Raw genomic sequence first — 19,585 nt, 5'->3', positions numbered from 1 at the left:
GTGATGGCACCCCGACAGATTGGTATGCTAATGTAGTCGTTAACACTTGTATTACAATTACAATACAATTACTGATACAATACTTGTATTGTATCAGTATCACCCTGCCTGGGACAGGGAAATAACTGTTTCTCGGACGGTGAGGAGGGCAGCATCAGGAGACATGTAAATGAATCCCAGACCCAGGGTGCAACGGGGTGAAAACCCCCAAACTCGTCTAATAAACCCCCAAAAGCAACGAGCCAAATCAAAATCGAGAGATTAGAGTGGGGTCTAGATGTCAAGAACAGAGTTCCGAGCCTCGCGGGATGCTGGAAGCCTCGGTCGCCCACGAGTCAGGACCCCTGGACTGGCAGACAGAAGTACACGGGAAAACCCCAGCGATGGGATTTCGTGAAGACGGGATTTCCAGCTCTGCTTCCTAAGGGACAAAGCTGCTGCACTTCCCTCCTCCTCTGAGTGACCGCCTGGGAGCAGCGACGGCGGAACCGCGGACCTGTTGGGTGCCCCCATCTTGAGCTGATCGCTTTTAATAAAGGCATCAAAAGGAGAAAGATCTCCTCATTTATTTCAGGGGTCGTTCGTAGTCTTGCAGGCTTGAGCCTGGAATGAGCCGCATCTCCGGCTTAGCAGCACCGGCCCGCCCAGGCGAGGGGGCAGCCCGGGGTGTGGCTCTCCTTGGTGGTCGAACAGGGGTGCGGTGAGGGGCCGGGGCTGGGGCCGGGCGGCGGCGCTCGGGGCCGGCGGTTTCCCGGGCGATGGGTGGGGAGAGGAGGAGGAGGAGGAAGAGGAGGAGGAGGGATCCCCGCGGCTTTATCTCCCACCCGGCTCCGCCTGCCGCCGGCTGTGTCCCGTGACCGCACCGCACCGGCGGGCGCAGCGCCGGCCAGGGCAGCGCCCATGGGCTGCGGCAACTCCACGGCCGGCGGCGCGGGCGGGCGAGGTAGGGCGGGCCGGGCCGGGCCGGGCTGGGCGAACGGCGGGACGAGCATCCCCACCCTGCTGGGCAGCCCTGCGGGGCGCGGCGGCGGGCACGCACCCTCCCTCGGCGGGGATCCAGCCCCCGGCGCGGGGGATGCCCGTCCGAGCCGCGGGAATCGCTGCCCGCCCTCTTGCAAGAGCATCTTCCCTTCGCGAGGCTGATCCGCTTGCTCAGGGCAGAGAGGGAGATGTGGCCTCTGCCGCGGGCACAGGCGGCTTCCTGGTGCCCGCGTGTCGCTAGAATCACCACCTCCTACAGAAGCTGCCCAAGGCACGGCGAGCCCAGGCCGGGAGCTGGACGTAACGATCCTGCTGGGGGTGTCAGCTCCATCCTCTTCGCTTCCCTATAAGGCTACGAATGCCACTTCTGAAATGAATTTGTGCTGCATCTTCACCTTTTGCTTGTTGGAGAAGTTGGAGGATATTCCATGATGAGGTTTCATGCATGTTAATGTGTACTGCTGGCTGGTGAGTCCAGCTGGCTCCCTTATTTGTTCATTGCTATTTTCAAAAGAGATAAGATCTGGGAAGATGGTGCTGTTGTGCTCTTTCTCCCCCCTGCCCCTGCAGAATAGGAAAGTACATGGAAACTGATAAGTGGACCTTCACCCTGTAATTATAATATGAGCATTTCTCAATAATTTTTCATCCTAGCTGCACTTGGCAAACATTGCCGCCTGTTCCAGTACCTTTACCAAGTCTTTCAGGTGCATTTGTGAGCTTTCAGCTCTTGAAAATATGCCAAATAATGGTTGGACAACTTAGAATTACTGGGTCCCTATCTCTTGCTGTTTTGATTTGATTTGATTTAACCAGAGTTTCAGTGCTGCTTTGGGTGGTGCTAGTAGTCCTGACTTGGTCCTGCCTGTGAGTGTGAGTGATGCTGCCTTCTCTAGGGTATACGTATGTGTGTATGCTTGTGGGGTGTGATGCTGTTTAACTCTGCCCTTCACACTCGGAGGAGAATGTGATTCTGCCATTCCTTACTCGATTTCTGGTAAATGATTATAACTTAGGTTTTAGGTAGTAGGTCTATGCATCAGAGGCCTTTCTCACCCATAAAGAACACACTGTGTGAATTTGATTGAACATTCAGTGCTCTTATTAGAGCTGTTCCATTTGCACACATTAATTCTCTCCTTTCACTTGATTCCCACACTGCTGTGACTGGAAGTTCCTTCTGTATATCACCAGTCTAGCTTCATACCACTGAGGTGATGCATGTTCACATCCCATTTCTGTTTGCTGGATAAAAGCACCAGAGAAGTTCAGACAAGAATGTTGAGTCAATTATTAGTCCATTTGTGGTAGTTTCTAAGTTGATGTTGATTTGACTGCCCTGTGGAACTTGTACCAGAGTACAAATGGGTAAATGTCAAATAGACTAACTATGACAGCAGTATTTTTTTTAACTCAAAGTTTGTTTAAATGTGTCCCTTTGCATTAGAGGTAGTTGTCTTGAACAGGTTTTGGCTTGTAGATACATTAAGTATTTTCACTGATGGTCTGACCCCTTTGATAGTTAAACTTACTTATATGTTATACATAAAATATTTGAACTTGCATTTTTTGGTAACTTTTGCACGCTCTTTAGAAAAATTCTGCAGATCTCTAAGGGCTTAGTGCAGGTAAAAACCAACAATGCTACATAAAACCCATCATTAGTGTAATAGAATTATTACTGTTGCACTGATAGACCTCTCCAAATCCAGTGCAGCTCTGAAAAGTTCAGTTCACATCTCACTTTCACCACTGTCAGTCAGGAATTAGTCTGTGCAGTCTATGGTCTCAAAATAAGAAACAGCTGGTAATAAAAGCAAGATGTCGGATGTCTGCTATTTATTTACTTAATTTAACATTCCTTACAAAGTGTGTCTAATAAAAATTAAGTTACTTTATAAAGGGGAAGGAGAAGACTTACCATTTTTGTTTGGAATCCTCAAGCTTTTCAGGAAAATGCAACTCATATAATTTGACCAAAAGATGTGAAGACTGTGTAAATAGAAATAAATTTTGTGGCATGCACAGCATGACTACATTTTTAATGCTAAAGTTATGACTATTCTGTAGTCAGTAATATCAAAGCTAGAGGTACATAACATGTAATTAACCCGTAACACTCTCTGTCATACCATATGACTAAGTATAATATTGTAGCATACTTCATGGAACACATTAAATGTGTTACACCAATCCCCATTTCCTTACTCTAGTAAAATTCCTATTGTAGCCTAATTTGATTTTTCCTAAGCAGATGTATATATGGTGATAGTCCAGCTAATGATATTATCTTCTGTTGCATGGCTAGAATGACATCAGAGCTTTCAGCTCTATGGTCTGTTATATCTAAACTAATAGACATGATCTAGAATAACATTTCAGTCTGTGGTGCAGTACTTCAGAACACCAATATAACGCACAGCATTCAGATGTTCTTTCCAGAGTATCAGACAGTGACAAAAAGCTCTTCAGTTGAGATATGGCAACTTCGGTTTTCCAAGTAAACTGATGTATATTCATCCTTCTTAAATTACCTAGCTATTTTATGTATTAACTATGGATTATAGTTATTTATTTCTCAACTTGCTGTTTTCCTTCTGTTTTGTTGTCTCATTTTACATATCCTTCTTTCATGTTATTTCCTAGAGTTTTAGAAGCTCAACAATAGCTCTTTTATTTTTTTTGTGGGCCTTTTAAAAATATGCTTTTATACATACAATTTCCTTTTTTTTTCCTGAGTTAAGGCATTTCCCTTCATTCTAATGATTCTTCAGTAAAAATTTTTAACTGCCTCCTCCTTTCCAGATCTATTATAGTAGCATTGACAGCACCTTAAATTATAGTACCCTTTGAGGCTGTCTAGCCTTAATTTAAATATATAGAGGTTAGCTTGTGGAAAGCTTCAAGTACAGTCAAGTTATGATGAAGGAGAACTTTCACACCGTGTTTTAACAGATTTATTAACTTCAAGTTTGGTGCAATGCCCAGGAAGTCATTGTGCCATTCTATTGACTTGGTCTAATCTGTGTACAGAACTCTTCCCACCTGATGAACTGAAGAAATAATCGATGTGAAACAAATTTATGGTATTCTGTCCTCAGTTACAACGGGGGTATAAATAGAATAAATTAATGGATGTTAGAATGCGCTTCCTTACTGCTGACTGTTGGAGCACATCAGAAAGGAGCCTGCAGTAGAAAACTCTTTCTTAACAATTGCATGTATGTGTTTGTAATTTGGAGGGGTTTTATTTGCTTTACGTAACAATTTGATGTACAAGAAAATGTCATAGGATGTAATTCATTAAAAAATATTAGGAAAGTGTTTCATAATCTGCTCAAAAGTCAGGTCCTGGAATTTTTTATATCCATTTTTATTCATGTGAGTGGTTGCCTCTCATGCTTTTTGTATTTTTCTGGAGCTTTTGCCTCTCACCTTCACTCATGATGCATTTCTCAGCACGGAAGAGTATCCTCAGTGGCTATAAATGTCTGTCAACCCTCTTTTGCATTAGGCCTGCATTTACTGAAACCCTGCAGTGTCGCCAAGAGAAGCTGCTGAAAGAGTTGCCGAAAGTGCAAAACCCCCTCTCACCTAGTGGAAGATGCTTTGGGATAAATTCATCTTCTTTTTGATGTGTCACTGTTTAAATGCTGTGGGGTTTTTCTGAGGGATCATAGCTCCACTCTTCTAGACAGAATGTTTTTCTTCTGTAATCACTGGGGCTCAGAGCAATGTGTGGCTGAATGGGCCACGTTTGTTTGCAGGCTGTACTCTTTCTTCTCCTTCTGCAGCTCTAAAATACCAAAATGCAGCCATGATCCTGCTGTGTAAATGGTGGGAGCAGAGAGGTCATTCAGGACAATTCAGTATTGCCTATTTTTTATGGATGTGGCTTTGTAGCTACTCTTCAATGTCTTGCTGAGGTTCAGTGCCTATCAAGACAAGGCTTTTAGGGTCAAGTGCTGCCTTTTTTTAGGCCAAGCTCTTATAGTGGAAAAAAATGGACAAGCTTTATGTATGTGAGCCTTTTCTCAAGTAATTTATGGAAACCATCATATCTGTGAGAGCAGTAGGCCTTGCTGCTAAGGAGCAAGCTTTGGAGTGTTTGTGGATTGGTAGTAAACAAGATTCTTTGGCTGAACTTCCGGCAGAAGGAACTTGAACAGCAATAAAATTGTGTTGCTCACTAAACATGCAGGAGTTAGACAAATATGTCAGTGAAGTAACAGGGTGAGGGTGAATGGATTGGACTTCACAAATAAACATGTCTGTATGAACTGAGATGTTTTTGGTTCCTTGAGAAATAATATCTATGTGTAAGGAATGTTCAGGCTCCCTAATGAACAAAAACTTAGAAGTTTTTACACAGAGATTTTTTTATAGTATACCTAGCTAAAATTATGCTCATTTGCTAGCTCAGAACTCTTGTAGGAAGAAAACTCCTTTGTTAACTGGAAACACTCTCAGATCTATTGTCAGGTACCTTAGTGATACTTGAACCAAATTAGTGAATTTGAACCAAACACTTGTTTCACTTTTGCTAGTGAAAATGAGAAATGATCCCACTGAAATTAATGGAATCCCATCAATGGAAGTGAGGATAAACTGGTTTGCCGTGCTTATAAAAAATAGAAAGCAATGTATTTCTTTTTATACGTATTTTTAAATTTATTGTAAAAGTAAAACTGATTCCTTAAAAAATTAATTTGTTTTCATCATACTCAGTTCTCAAAGTTTTTGTGCGAAATGCATTTCAAAACAGTGATTTTTCAGCAGTGTACCCTTGCTAATATTCCAAGAAAACAAGTGCTGCCATGTGTGAACATTAGTGGCATATTTCCAAACATGGATTTTTATAGCTCTACACAAAGGCCAGGCTGGTGGGTTTGAGTGACATCTCCCGTCTCCAGAGTGAGGATGTATTTGTACAATAATGCACTGCAGACAGGCATGGCACTGAACATGGACATGGCACTGAAGGGCACCCAGTGATTGACTGGAACTTCATTATCGCCTCTGGGGAGTGTAGCAATGCTTTAAGCACACAATTCTTCTCCCTTAGCTTGAGGTTTTAGTTTGTGTATTAAACACTCTACTTTTGCTGTACTTCCTGCAAGCAAGACACATTTTTCAGATGGGCATCCAAGGTGCTTAGACTCAGAAGAGTCTTGGGAAAGGCCTCTGAAAGGGCCATGAACCTTTTTAGAGAAACTGATTTTGATTGCAGAGTTTAGTTTAGTTTTTTAGTTTGGACTAAAAAATAAGAAAGTTATGGCCCTCATGCAGAACAGCCACAGCAAAGGAATAGTTTCCTCTGGAAAAAATTAAAAATCTTGCTAGCTCCAGCTCGGCTTTTCAACACACATGTTGTCTGAAGTGTTTCTGATGCCTGGGCTCTGTCTAGGGGTACAAGGGGGTGCCCTGAAGGCTCATTGCTGAGCTGACTAGATGAACTAGCCTTGGTAGCAGAAAATGTCTCCCTACATCGACAGAGTTTGAACTCACACAGCAATGCCAGCCTTCACCTGGACACAATTAATTGGAGAGGTTTACATCTTGTGCTTCATGGATATGCCCGCAAAGCCGAAAAGTCTCAGAGGGCTGCCTGGTGGAATAAAGTTTTAAAGCAAGGGCCTGAGCTTATTGTGACTAGAGCTGCTCCTTCCAACTTCAGTAAGGCTTTCTGCTGATACATGTAGCCATACTGAGATTTTGCTGACTCTGGAAGCAAGACTAACAGAAAAAATGTGTACAGTCTCATACAGTCTAGTCTGTGTTGTTGCTGGGAAAAGGAGGGATAGTCACATCATAGGAAATGGGAATGACATTGTGTTCAGGAATTAGCTGTAAAGGGTGATGTTTTCTGCCGTTCAAGCAATCCATTCAGGCTGACAGAGCCAGCTCTATTACTTCCTCTTGTTTAAAATAGGAATGCAAAAGGCATATTCTTACATATCAGAGATGAAAGGTATTTGCTACTTATATATATTTTTCACCAGCAGAAGAAATAAAAGTTTTCCAAAAAATGAGGTACCATGGGAGAAGAAACCACAAACTACCTCCAAACTCAAAAAAATCTCTGGGATTGGCTACTTCCCTTTCTTCAGAGTGAGCTCAGATCACCTTTTCCAGCTAAGTACTAAAGAGAAAAGGAGATGTCTAATGTCTGCCCTAACTTCTGTAATTAACAGAAGGGATAATTTACTGGTTACTCAGCTGAATTATATACTAGCAAGAGCAACATAACATTAGTAACTTGGGAGGAGCAAGAAAGAGTTTGTACTTAGGTAAATGTTTATCTCCCAGCAAGAAATATCTGAGTCACCAAAACAAAAAAGTCAGTCACTTATACCAGGCAGCCAGGTGGCAGCTTTTGTCTCTTCAGTTTTTTGTTAAATAGCAAGATGAATTAAGGGGTGGTTGATCTCGTTAGGTGTCTGGGGCTTTGGATGGGTTGTGTCCCAATGTTTATATTAGTTCTGCTAGTCATTTTATAAAACTTTGTTTTTCTGGCAGGAAGAACGAGGCAGCATTTTGCACACATGGTGCCAGCTCTACAACTGCATCAAATGGCAGAATAATCGGGCATTTGGGAGTAATTGTCTGGTTAGTTGTGCCAACTTTGTGGCAGACAAAACCACCAGAGTTCTGAGCAAATGGAAGCATGTAAAATTCAGAAAGATTATTTTTTTCTTATGTTGCTCCCATCTTGAGTTACTGCACCTGGGCACTGGTCCACAGCAGCATCATTTTCCCACACTGAGTCTGGCCCAGATGTGATAGATTAAGGGATGGTGTGGATAGTCATTAAGGATAAACTGAACAATCATGAGAAATGTGTTCTCTTACAGTAGCAAATTTTTGTTGCTATTTCTGTGTTGTTTAGGACAGAAAGACAGAAAAACAGTTACTGCACTGTTGGTTGGTTTAGAGGATTATGCCATTACCTGGTAAACATGTTTTGGTTTTTTTTGTCCTAGGTGCTACAGGGACTACTAAAGATGTGTAAGTACTTACTCTTCTCTACTCTTTTAAATATATAACCCTCGACATATTTTCAGACATATTAGCCTTATATTAGATTTAGTCATACATGATTAATCTGACTTCTAGCATACAATCAACGCAATCAGATGTTTACTGTCTTTAGTGACAGCTTTCATCTCCCCAAAACAACTCCTTGTCTTGTTTACTTTTCTACAGATTTCTTTGCTTGTTATTTCTCTAACAGAAATTTCTTTTCTCTGCTTCTGTTGGGACAGTTTTCTAGCAGAGCTGGTTATGTTACTTCAGACTGTTTTTCCCCATCATGTGCCAGTGCACCTTTTTCCAAAGGCCATTTAATTGAAGCCAGCATGCAAATTTCCACCAGGCCCAATGAGAGATTTAGAAAGCCACTGAGACAAATTCTCCCTCTTTGCATGAGACCCACTAACCCGTCCAACTTCCTTTTCAAAGTACCCACCTTCTCTAGGTATTCTCTGCATTAAAGATACTATCTATTCGTGTGACATGGGGTAGCAGAGGGCAGCCCTACCCATCCTGTTTTTCTCTAAATGTGCAAGGTCTTTTTTACAGCTATACTTACTTGCTGATACAGGAATGCATAGGAACAACTTTATTCAGACATAAATTTATTTTTCTGCCAAAGAAAACCATAAAGAACTCCTTCTGAGGTCTTGCCTTCTCCTGTTTCATGTAACTGGTATTTGCCACTAGAGTTTGCAACAGAGGGACCTGGGAAAGATTGTTATGTTATGCAATAGGAACATCCTTCGTTTTTATTTACTTCGCTTAGAATAACTCCTCTAATTAGATGGAGGAATCCTGGTGTAGAAATGAGGGCAGTCAAGGTAGATAAACAAGTGCAGGGAAGAGCTTAACAACAGGCTTGTCCTTGCTGTTACAGAGTGAGGACAAGAGAACTAACAACAGGTATCACTTGGCTGATCAACACTGTTGCCACAGATACTCTTGAGATCTGTCTTACCTCTGTAGTCTGTTTCCTGGGTTTGCAGTGCCAGACAATAAATTACAGAAGGCAATCTTATAAGGAGCCTCTTTTTGATGCAGGCTGCAGCATCACTGCCCTCAGAACTCCTGTATTTACAAACCCACTGGTTTAATTTACAGCAGGTCCTTATTTATTGTTCAATTTAGATGGTTTAAGGACTGACTTAGAACTGCATCCTTCTTTTTGCTCATCAGTAGTCTTAAATTTCAAAATATCATGCACTGTTGAATTATGAATGTTGTAGGCATGTTCCTGTGTTTAAAGCTATGGGAATGTGTAGAACTGTGTGTATATATAGAACTGTGTTTAACTGTGTGTAAGCATTTTTAGAGCCTGGCTGCAGGAGTTAAAATGGGAACATCCTGCTTATTAGCATGAGTTCATCTGTCATGTTTCAAAATAGTATCAAGATAACTTAGAAAAAAATTAATTACTAGTGCAGTCTTCAACGAAGTGAAAGGGTCAATCTTCGAGCTATTACTCATTCAAATTAAGGATAGTGGAGCCAACCAAACGACCCATATGAGTAATAGCATGGTTGAATCTTCTCATCAGACGTTAGAAACGCACACCTAGTAAAGAGGAATGGCAGTGATGACCCACAAGCCCTAATCAGGCATTCTAATACTTCACAGAAGATCTTTTTGTGAAAGAAGTAAACTATCACAAAAATTATTTTCATTTCATAGAAATGGAAAAAGGCAGATTTGTATTAACTAATAATTTAGATCCACAAAACCTTTTTTACACCTTTTTACTTTCATCAGTTAAAGCTTCTCTTTAAATAACCCTTTTCTTTTTCTTTTGCTGCCAAATTTCAGTCATATCAGTTTTGATCCAGAAAAAGGTGTGTCCATCCTTACATGCTTTTTGATACCAAATCTGGTTATTCTAATGTGAGGTTTCTCATTTCTTGACTGTGACTCATTGCCAAAGCACCATGTCTCCTGGAGTGCGCAGCCAGATGGAAGCGGAGAGGGCTGGATCCTGCTAGGAGCCCTCCTGGGTGACTGTGGGGAAGCTGCTTTGCCCTCTGGGCCTGGAGTTTCTTCACCAATGAGATAGGGGTGATGATATGATCTTCCTCAGAAAGGGGTTTTCCTCTCTGAGGGCTGTGTGGTGACAAGGACACATGCTCTGAGAACGTCTGCCCTCTGTGCTCCAACCCAGAATCTGCCAGCCAGCTTCAGCCCATACTCCTGCCCCACTAATAAAGAAACATTCATCACTGCTAATTGGGAAAGCCTAGCTGTTGGAGAAGTAAAGGATATGCTAGAAAGTAATGCAATGCCTGTGGTATTCAGTGTGTAGCCTAGTCTGGGGGAGGATTAGTTATAGTAGGAAGGAAAGGATACAACAGTTCAATCCTGTTTCAAAATATTGAGAGGAAATGCATCAAATACAAATGAAAGGCCCTTGTTCCCAAGAAACGCCAAGAATCTGAGGAGTAGTTGTCTGTCACTTGTTCAAAGTTCAGTGAATCATTATTGGTGGGACTACTGAGCATAGCTAGAAAGAGTCTCTATAATGCTCAGCACAAACAGAGCCATAAAAGCTAAGGTAAGAAAAATGTGGATGAAAAGAATTGGCGTGAATGCCTGTCATCTGACATTTAAAGTATGTGACAAATTGCAGCTTCTTTTACCATCAAATGGACATAGGAATGATGGATGTAAAAGCTGACAGATGAACAAAGTGTGTTTTTCAGACTTTGGGTGACAGGAAGACTCCTGCGACAGACAAAACCTTACCAGAAGAAACACTTATTCAGCTGTAAATAGAATGCCATGTTGTGGATTTGCTCTTAAATCTGCCCATTGGCTCCAGGACTCTGCCATGCTTCCTGCTGACAGCCATGCTCTCGGTTCCTCTGCTGACATCAACAGCATCTGAGGCAGCCACAGCAGCCAGTCAGCACGAAGATCCTTGAACTGTTATGTTCCTTTTGCTGTCTATTCCTGGTGCAGAAAAGCTTATCCTAGCTTGCTGTCCCTGGAGGACTGCTGGACTCCTGTGTCCATGTGAGCCCAGGAGATGTGGCAAGGGGAACACTGCCAAAACCAAAGGAGCTTCTCTCCAGTCTCACTCCCACATGGTTGAGCGTTGCTGTTGTGGCTTTGCTCCGTGGAGCCATCCATGTTCACTCAGCCTGGGCACCAAAGCAGCACCTGTCTCAGTGGCTCAGCAGACACTGAACATGCAAAATTAGCGGACACCTTGCAAAAGGGGGTCTTGAGCCATCGTGTGTGAAGGCGTGTGAATATGTGTAGTAAATAAGCTGGGGCACCATTCCTTCCTGAGCCCCCAGAAAGGTGTGTAAAATGGCTCATTCCTTAAGTGCCATGATCCAAATTTTTCCTTCTTTTCCCTCTCACGCTCCCATGTTACTCCTATCTCTGCTCATTCCTTCTTTTCTGGCAGGGCTACAACAGTTTGCCCCCAGTCATCGCCCAGCCCAAGAGCTGTTGTCTGTACAATCCCAGATTATTTTTGCTGTCGTGCATTTGAAGAAAAAGGTATGGCAAAATTACTACTTTGATTTATAGCTAGTAAGAGGAAAGGAAGAAAGCAAAATGTTTAATAACCCTCTTGTCTGCCTAATCATAGACCTGGATAATTTGTTTTGGTGAGAGAATTACAGTAATGGTCTGTGATGCCGTATTACAAAACATTTCTGGAACAGAAGAAAATGGCCCAGTTTCCTACCAGGAAACTTTTTTCTTTTTTTTTTTAAATTGACATTAATTTCCTGTTGGACAATATTGATGATTTTTCTTACAACTCTACTTCAGAGGCTTCAAGCTGTGCCTGAAGTTGTTGGTGCTTTTAAAGGACTCTTTTCTCTGGACAATGGTTAATCTGAATTATAGAAAATGGTCCAAATTGTATGAGAAAATCAATCCTGTGACACATTCGGTTGGTTCAACAGAAAAAACTGTTTGCGATCTTTTGGGACCCAAAGTCCCTTTCCTTAAGTAGATTTTTTTTCCCCCTAAAAATACATCCTCATTTCCACCCACTGATATACACAGGCTTTCCATTTTCTTCAGGAGAAACTGGCCCTGTGCGACAGAGCAGCTTCACAGTCCTCAAGGAAAAATGTCTCCGCATTATCTGTCGGTGTGTGTGAAGACTGTAAGATGACTTAGGTGACTACATGGGGTCACAGGAGATGGAAGATGCCTTCTGAAATGTCTCTGGTTCCTCCAGGAAGGGATGGCAGGAGGGCCAGGGAATGAGGAGTTTATTGATCAGTCTTTCTTGAGTGGTAAGACGTAGACAAAGACAGCAGACGACGAGTGCTATGTCCTGCATAAATAAAATTTAGCAAAATTGCAGAATAATAAGATTTTCTCCAAGCCTCAACTATTAAAAGGACCTGTGTACCCTTACTCACTGTGGTGATGCAGAAAGGACAGTTGGTAATGTTCTGCCCCTTAGGAAGAAGGTAGATGTCAGAAAATTTCCAAGCTGTAGCACTTGCTCCCCTCCCAGGAGGTTTAATGGCATTTTGTAGCACTGCATCTTGCTATGAGCCCTCTGCTCTTCAGGCCAAAATCCCATTGACTTCAGGGCCCTATAAGGGCATAGAGCCCCAGCAATTAAACAGCAGGCACATCAACCTTTTAGAGTAAATAAAGTGGTCGGAGACCCAGCTAAAGTGCAGCTGCTGTCCCATCCATACCCAGTCATGGAAGTAGAGCTCAGAATCCAAATATTTAATCAAAGGTGGGTGAGTGATTTGTGTGATGACTGATGTTGGGACACAGACTGGGACTGCAGCACCCACATTGCACACTGAAGGAGTAAGAATAAATTCTTTATATTTTTTGTATTACCTTTGCCTTCACGTCAGTGCTGGTTACTTTAACCCCTGCTCCCATTCAGCTACACTGAACAGTACAGAACTGGGAGGACTCAAACCTCAGTGACTCTATTGATCGACAGACTGACCTGTGATTTTGCCTTAAAGGAGAAGTAATTGCTCATTTATATGGGATTAATAACAGCATTTGGATTCTGTAATAGCTGCTGTGAAAGGTTCTCTCTCCTCATCCTCACTCACATGCCAGCACAGACACCCAGTCCCTTTCTTTCCTCTTTTAGGGGAATAGCAGTCCAGGCTGGAATAGCAGTCCAGTCCATGCAGAGCCTTAATTTTCCTTTTATGTGGGGAGTAGTGTGGGGATTTACTCAGGAATAGTCTTAATTCACATGTTTCTGCTCCCAAATCTACTTTCAGATCTCACTGGGGGGGGGGGGGGTCATAAAAAGTAAGCTGCATCTTTTCTCAATCCTTTATTTCTTCTGTACCTTATATTGGAAAATTGACCCTTTTTTATACCTGTGTGAGTACTTTGTTGAATGGTGGATGCCCTAATTTAAACGGGGGTCAGTAATATTTCTTCCCTTGCTTCTGAATTTACCCAGATGGACATGGAGCACCTGAAAGAAACAATCTGCTAACATGCTTTGTATCTTTTGATGTTGCAGAGCAGAAGAATCCATATCAGATGATGACAAAAGGAGGTAGGTGCTCTGCTCAAGGAGGGTTAGCTTTATTTGCAATAGGCTGCAGCAAGTTCTGCCACCGGTTCTGCATCCTTCCTTCCCTCCTCCTAACTCCCAGTGACACTAACAAAGCAGAGGAGAAACAAAAAGAGAAGAGGAAATCTCACACAGAGCTGGGTATTGATGAGTCCACCCAGCCTTTTATTGAGCTGGAGAGGTGGGAACTTGGTGGCAAAAAGAGCACATTATCTCGCAGCTGTAGGTGGTGTGTTCAATAAGGGCTGGTGGCCTCTGCCTTCACACCAGCACCACCACAGAAGGTGACATTAGCACTTGAGGGAGATCTCTGCTGGTCTGGAAGTTGAAGGAAGTATGAGTCTGTCATCAAGCAAATTAGAAATTGGCTCAGACTCCCAGGAGCTGGAGGAGGTGTGATTAATTTAGCACCTAACAGGGCAGAGCAGTGTAAAGGGAATCTCTGCAGGTAACTCCAGGCACAGTAGAGGCTTTAAGGACCCAGTTTTTTACCCCCCTTCATCTGTCTCTCCTATTCATACAGGCTTTTTGGAGCCAGAAAGTATCCTCTGCAAGTCCGTGAAGGGGAGAGGGTTGGGCCATGAAAGTACCTGAGACACTTGTGTGATCCTTTATACTAGCAGTTTTCTCCAAGTGTGACCCTAAGCAGGGGCAGGCAGGTTGCATTTATGAATGAGGTCAAAGTGCTATTTAACTGGTGGGCGCTGTTTGAAGTGTGGCGCTTTGGTGGTCCCGGTGTCAAACATCAGTGTCAGATTAGCTCTGTCCTCAGCTGGATATACTCAGAAGAATCTGGGCCGGTGGGCTTTATTATTGTCACAAGAGAGCTGGGATCTCGTGATAAACATCAGGAATTTGAGTGAAAAAGCAGCTCCTTTCACAGGGAGAAGCCTCCCAGCTGAGCTCTGATGTGCCTGTGATTGTTTCTCCACCAGGAACTACGGTGGGGTGTACGTGGGCCTGCCATCAGATGCGGCTCCCATGGCTCCCAGTCAGACGAAAGCTGCACCCAAAGGTACTGGCAGGTTGTGGATTTATTTCCTCTTGCTTTCTGGGGATCATTTCATCTAGTGGGATGTACGTCCTTTAAAAATCAATTATTATTTCAGACAGGCTGGCTAGCCTTGAAGCCTCTTAAGGCTGTGGGACTATTTATACTTGTCAAAGGGATTGTTCCCTTTTATTTAAAATTTAACACGCTTTTGCAGAAGGATCCTAGAGCAGATGCTGACAGTGTAGGTACATGGTCTTCTGAACATCTTCTCCACTTTCTGACTGCTCTGTGAATTGAAAGAAAACAAAACCCTGTTAGGACTAAGAGGCTGTGATAGATGCACTTGCAGAGCCCCAGTGCTATTTTTAGTTTTGAAGGTATTTACTTGCATTGTGGTGAATTCCAGTAATAACAGTTAGTAAGTGCTTGCTTTCAGGTTTATTTCTGTTCTTAAATGAAACCCAGCAGAAACTGTTTCTTTTCCATATTATATTTTTGAGCAGCGGGAAAAAGCATTAGATGTATAGCTATTTCATTGGCAAGTTATAAACATGTAATTATGAAATAATGTAATATTCTTTTGATTTAACACAAAAAATGCTGCTGTCACATATGTACAGCACAGAGTTTAGTCACTGACTGGTGCTTTCAAAATTTGCTGCAAAACAAGAAAATGAAAAGAAGTAATTCTTTTAACCAAAATGAAAGTAGCCGGTTTTGGAACAGTACTAACTAAACAAAACACATGTTGGTTTTTTTTATTTATTAAGATTTTAACCATCTTTGTCTTTCATTTTCTAATTAAGATTAAAAGGAAATAAAGACATCAAGATGCAAACAGCCCAAGGTACAGTATGTTTTGATTAACATTATATGCTTGGCATGCATTTGTTGAACAGAACAAGGCACCGAGGCTCCCTGTGATGCTCTAAGTTGGTCTGGGAACCACCACGTTACATCTCCAGCTGCATAATAACTTCTAAAGGCTGGACCAGGGACCATTTCTCAGTGGGTGCAGATATAAATTAGACAGTAGTAAAGTCATCTTCTTGGTGAAAATTGAGAAGCAAGGAAACTTAATTTGGGAGCAAATAAAAATCAAATGTCCTTAGTGGTACTCAGACCTCCCATGAGAGGTGAGGTACATCAGATCAGCATCTGCAGAGACAAAGATTTTTCCAGGAATGAGGATTTTGCAGTTAGAAAACATCCCCTTTTTTGGAAGGACCTTGAAGACCATGGTGTGTCACCCACTACGTAATGTATTGGAGCTTTCCTTTTGCTATGGGACTATCTGTGGGGGCTTCATTTTCCACCAGCTATAATAGGACATTGAAGATTTATAGGCTCTATTTCTGAGTGAAGAGTTTTGACTAACTAAGTTTAAAAAAAAAAGCTTTTTAAGTTCATGTCTGCAGAAAAAATAAAAACAAACCAAGTTTCCATTCAGTATTTGAACTAAATAAACATTGACAAATTTTGATAGGGGACTGTTTTGATGTCTAGACAGTGGGGAGCTGATAATTATTAAGCTGCCAACAATTTCCATAAGAAGCAGAGCCGTTTCCTAATTTAGGTGAAGAGCCAGAAATAGTTTTGACTGTGCTGGATGCAGGTGCTGGATGCAGGCCTTGTAGAGCAGAACACATCTAATAAGTGTGTTTATTATATGAGTGGTTAAAGCCCCAGAATTTTAGTAGGAGCAGTCCTAAACAGGGAGAACTTCAGGTGGTCTTCACAGGTAATTTCAGTAACCTGGCTAAGATGTCTAAGCTAGAAACACCATCACCCTTGACCAGGTCAAGGCTCAAGCACCATCTTGAGATAGCAGCTTTCCATCTGTGGTTTATGAACAGAGTCTGAGTTGCTTAGGTCCTTGTCTAGGTGCTTTAGTTGAATAATTGAGGCTGGATAGAGTCAATCACTTGACTTTTTTTTTGTTTTGCTATTTAAAATAGCCGAAGGTGTGCTTTGCCTTCATTCATGCAAGATCAGAGCTGAGCTGCTGACTCAAGTCTTCCCCTTGAAGAGCAGCTTCAAATCTGCAAAGGTTCCTCTGAGCTCCACAAGTTTATGTGTGTGTGTGTCAGCAGTTCACAGATTACAAATCTCTCAGCTTCTAGTGACAACCTAGTTCTCTGTTTTATGTATAGAACATTCCTGTATTACTTTTCCACTATTGCTTTACCATTCTACCTAAATCTGTTCCTTTTTTTTTTTTTTTTAACAGACTATTAAGAACAGTTGCCAGTGCTTTGGAGAGAGCTGTCTTTGTGCTGAAGATTTTGATACTTACACAGCCTCCTGGAGAACAAGAGAGATCAGAGCACCAAAAATCCTAACTGTTGCAAGTTCCAACTACGGGTAAAGCTTCAAGTATGGCGTTGAATCTGTTTCCAATGATAGTTGCATTATGGAAACCTCCTGCTGTTTTCCAGTGAAAGATGACATTAGTGAACTCATGGTGGATGTTTCTGCACAAGAGCTAACTTTGATGATCTGCAACTTATTTGTCTGTGGCCATATTGCAGATTCCATCAGCTATCAGCTATGCTTCATATATTTCCTCAAACAAGTTTGATAGATTTTATATAGAAAACCATCACTACTGTCCACTCAATAGTTTCTATGGTAGGTTCCTGTAAATTAATTGTTATTTTACTTCAGAGTAATATATTTGACAAGTTTGCATCTTTTTGAGAATCTTGCAAATTTTAATATTTTTGCTGTGAAATATTAAGAATAGGACAAAACAAGCTTAAGACCTTAAGGTTCTTTATAATTATTACTGTCCCTTTTATACCATGAGACAAATATTAGTTTTTAATTTTCACCTTGTAAAAAGATGTTGCTCAAGGAAATTGATTCAAATAAGAACGATATACTTCATTGTATTACTTACATGTCTGTTTATATGCTATATCTCTTTTATAAAGCATTACATGTAAAAAAATACTAACAAAATAAACTATTATGTGTTCCATTCCATGTAACAATAATAACATGTCCTTGCATAAGGATGAAGGAAGAATAAGGAATATTATTTTCAGAGATAGTGGGACTGAACTCCAGTGCTGCATCCTTCTGACCTGTAGAGGATTTTTGATCACTATTAGAGTTTTGTATCCCTGTCTTATCTGAAAGCATCTCCAGTATGGCAAATTGAAACAAAATGAGCATTATTACTACTTCAGCAAATTGTTCAGGTTTTAAAATTCATTAAGTTAATAGCAACTGTAAGTTTCACATAGAACATAAAACAGATTGTACATTTCCAGATGGCTAAGTATTTAAACTATTAAAGCCTTTTGCATTATTCTTTAGTCAAACTCTTTTTAATGGCACTTGATACACCATACACTTTAAATAATCAAACAGTAAAACCCCACCCAATCTGCAGCATGTTAACATATTACTGTATATTCATGACCATTTTTAAAATTAAAAGAAAACAGCAAACCATAAAATTTAGACATGAAGCTGCTGTGAACCATGAAATTACTGCCCTTTTCACTGATACTCATTACTACCAATGAACTACCATTGACTATGATTTCCAGTAACTTGCAGCTTTCACTTTTTGTATAGTGGTAGTTTGATGTGAGGCATGCAAAAAGAGATATTTAAAAGTATTCCTCGCTTGTCCTCTTTTAATTATTTCTGACATTATTTATTGCCATTCTCTAGAAATCTTCTTCTTGGGTTATCAATGATTTCAGCTTTCCAGTTCCTCATGGCAAGCATGTATCTCGTTCTTGACCATTGACCTCAAAGTGAGATGAAATAAGCTTGAAGATTAAGATGTGGTGTTAAAATATCTCTCAGTATGAGTGATAGTCTGTAGATTATATCTGCAGTGTCTTGTTCTTGCCAGCCAGACTGGTGAGGACTCAAGTAGCCCTGGGTGATAAACATGCAGGCTTTTCTCCTACCTGCTTACCATAGCATGAGGGTATCCTTTCCACTTCACATGTTCTGCAAATGGCCAAAATGGTTTGCATAAGTTTATTTAGTGCAGAGCAATGCCTGACCTAATCATGATTGTCTTTCCCAAAGCAGAAAAAGCATCTGTCATCCTAGGATACATCAGCATTCAGCTTGTGCTCAAAAAGCCAACAGCAGATGCCAGTAATCAACCCCCTTGTTTATCCACTTCTATCCTTCAGTTGTTGTGAAGAATCATCAAAAAGGTGGACAGGGCTAAACTTGAGCATCACTCGTCCTGCTACTGACATTGAAGCCCCATGTGCGGGCAGAGGGAGGAAAGAAGTGATTGCTGATGGACAGCTCCTCGCAGATGGTGCTGGGATAGTTGCAAGGGGTACTTTCCTTGTTTCACATCATTGCTTGTTTTTCCTGTGCAGAGCTACAGAGAAGCTTGGAGCACTTTGCAGAATTGGTCTTTTAATGTTTCATCCTCTGAATGTGTGGGAGGTACAGTGGTTTCTTAATATTTTTGTTCCTCTGTGTCATTTAATCTCAGAAGTTTACTGACCAACTGACAAATGTGCAGCGTCACAGACTGGAACCTCTAAAATAGATATACATTCATTTATGCTATACAGGCCTGTGCCATCAAACTAAAGAGCTAGGGCCATGCCCTTGTCTTCAATTTGCAGATTCCTGTCTTGTTTTCCCAAAGGTCCATGAATCTAGAAACTGTGTTACAGGATGCTGTTTTCTGTCCTGGCCAAATTCCACTTAGACAACTGATTTTCTGCTCACGAAATATCCTCTATGGTGAGCAGCCTTTGTTAATAAAAGCACATGTCATTTCACAGAGAAATGAGTGTATCTGCTCTTTCAAAACTTACAATCTATGGATATTTCTGTTAGGAGGAGGAAAAGAAACCCTATATGCCAGCTTCCAGCTGTGCATGTGACAGCATCCTTGGAGAATATTTAGGCACTCAAAAGATGGTTCAATGGGAGAACTGAGAACAAAACACAAGGAGCCATTAAATAACAGAGCTATTGTTAAGGAATATACTTTGGTTTTGTCAAAACATCTTGAATTACCATTTGTGAAAAATAAACATTTAAAT

At 41.4% G+C, this 19,585-nt stretch overlaps 1 protein-coding gene across 1 annotated transcript; it reads left to right on the top strand.

Moving 5' to 3' along the window:
- Nucleotides 1-861: 861 nt before the first annotated feature.
- LOC311153777 (overexpressed in colon carcinoma 1 protein homolog) lies at nucleotides 862-18,092 on the top strand. Its single transcript, XM_084205810.1, has 6 exons — nucleotides 862-943; nucleotides 7,965-7,989; nucleotides 13,493-13,528; nucleotides 14,482-14,561; nucleotides 15,347-15,387; nucleotides 16,771-18,092. The coding sequence occupies exons 1-5, from the start codon at nucleotides 901-903 to the stop codon at nucleotides 15,349-15,351; spliced, it is 189 nt and encodes a 62-aa protein (XP_084061936.1). The 5' UTR covers nucleotides 862-900; the 3' UTR covers nucleotides 15,352-15,387; nucleotides 16,771-18,092.
- Nucleotides 18,093-19,585: the final 1,493 nt, after the last annotated feature.

The sequence above is a fragment of the Fringilla coelebs genome (assembly GCF_963513975.1).
Source record: "Fringilla coelebs genome assembly, chromosome: 5".
In the NCBI taxonomy this organism is placed as follows: Eukaryota; Metazoa; Chordata; class Aves; order Passeriformes; family Fringillidae; genus Fringilla; species Fringilla coelebs.
Note: the sequence above shows the minus strand (reverse complement) of the source record. Positions and strands in the feature narration are given on the sequence as shown.

Excerpts from the sequence above, each read along its gene's own strand:
- LOC311153777 (XM_084205810.1), top strand. The coding sequence starts at position 901 with ATGGGCTGCGGCAACTCCACGGCCGGCGGCGCGGGCGGGCGAG. Across the intron at positions 7,990-13,492 it reads ACAGGGACTACTAAAGATGT|AGCAGAAGAATCCATATCAG; the intron begins GTAAGTACTTAC and ends TTGATGTTGCAG. Across the intron at positions 13,529-14,481 it reads TCAGATGATGACAAAAGGAG|GAACTACGGTGGGGTGTACG; the intron begins GTAGGTGCTCTG and ends TTTCTCCACCAG.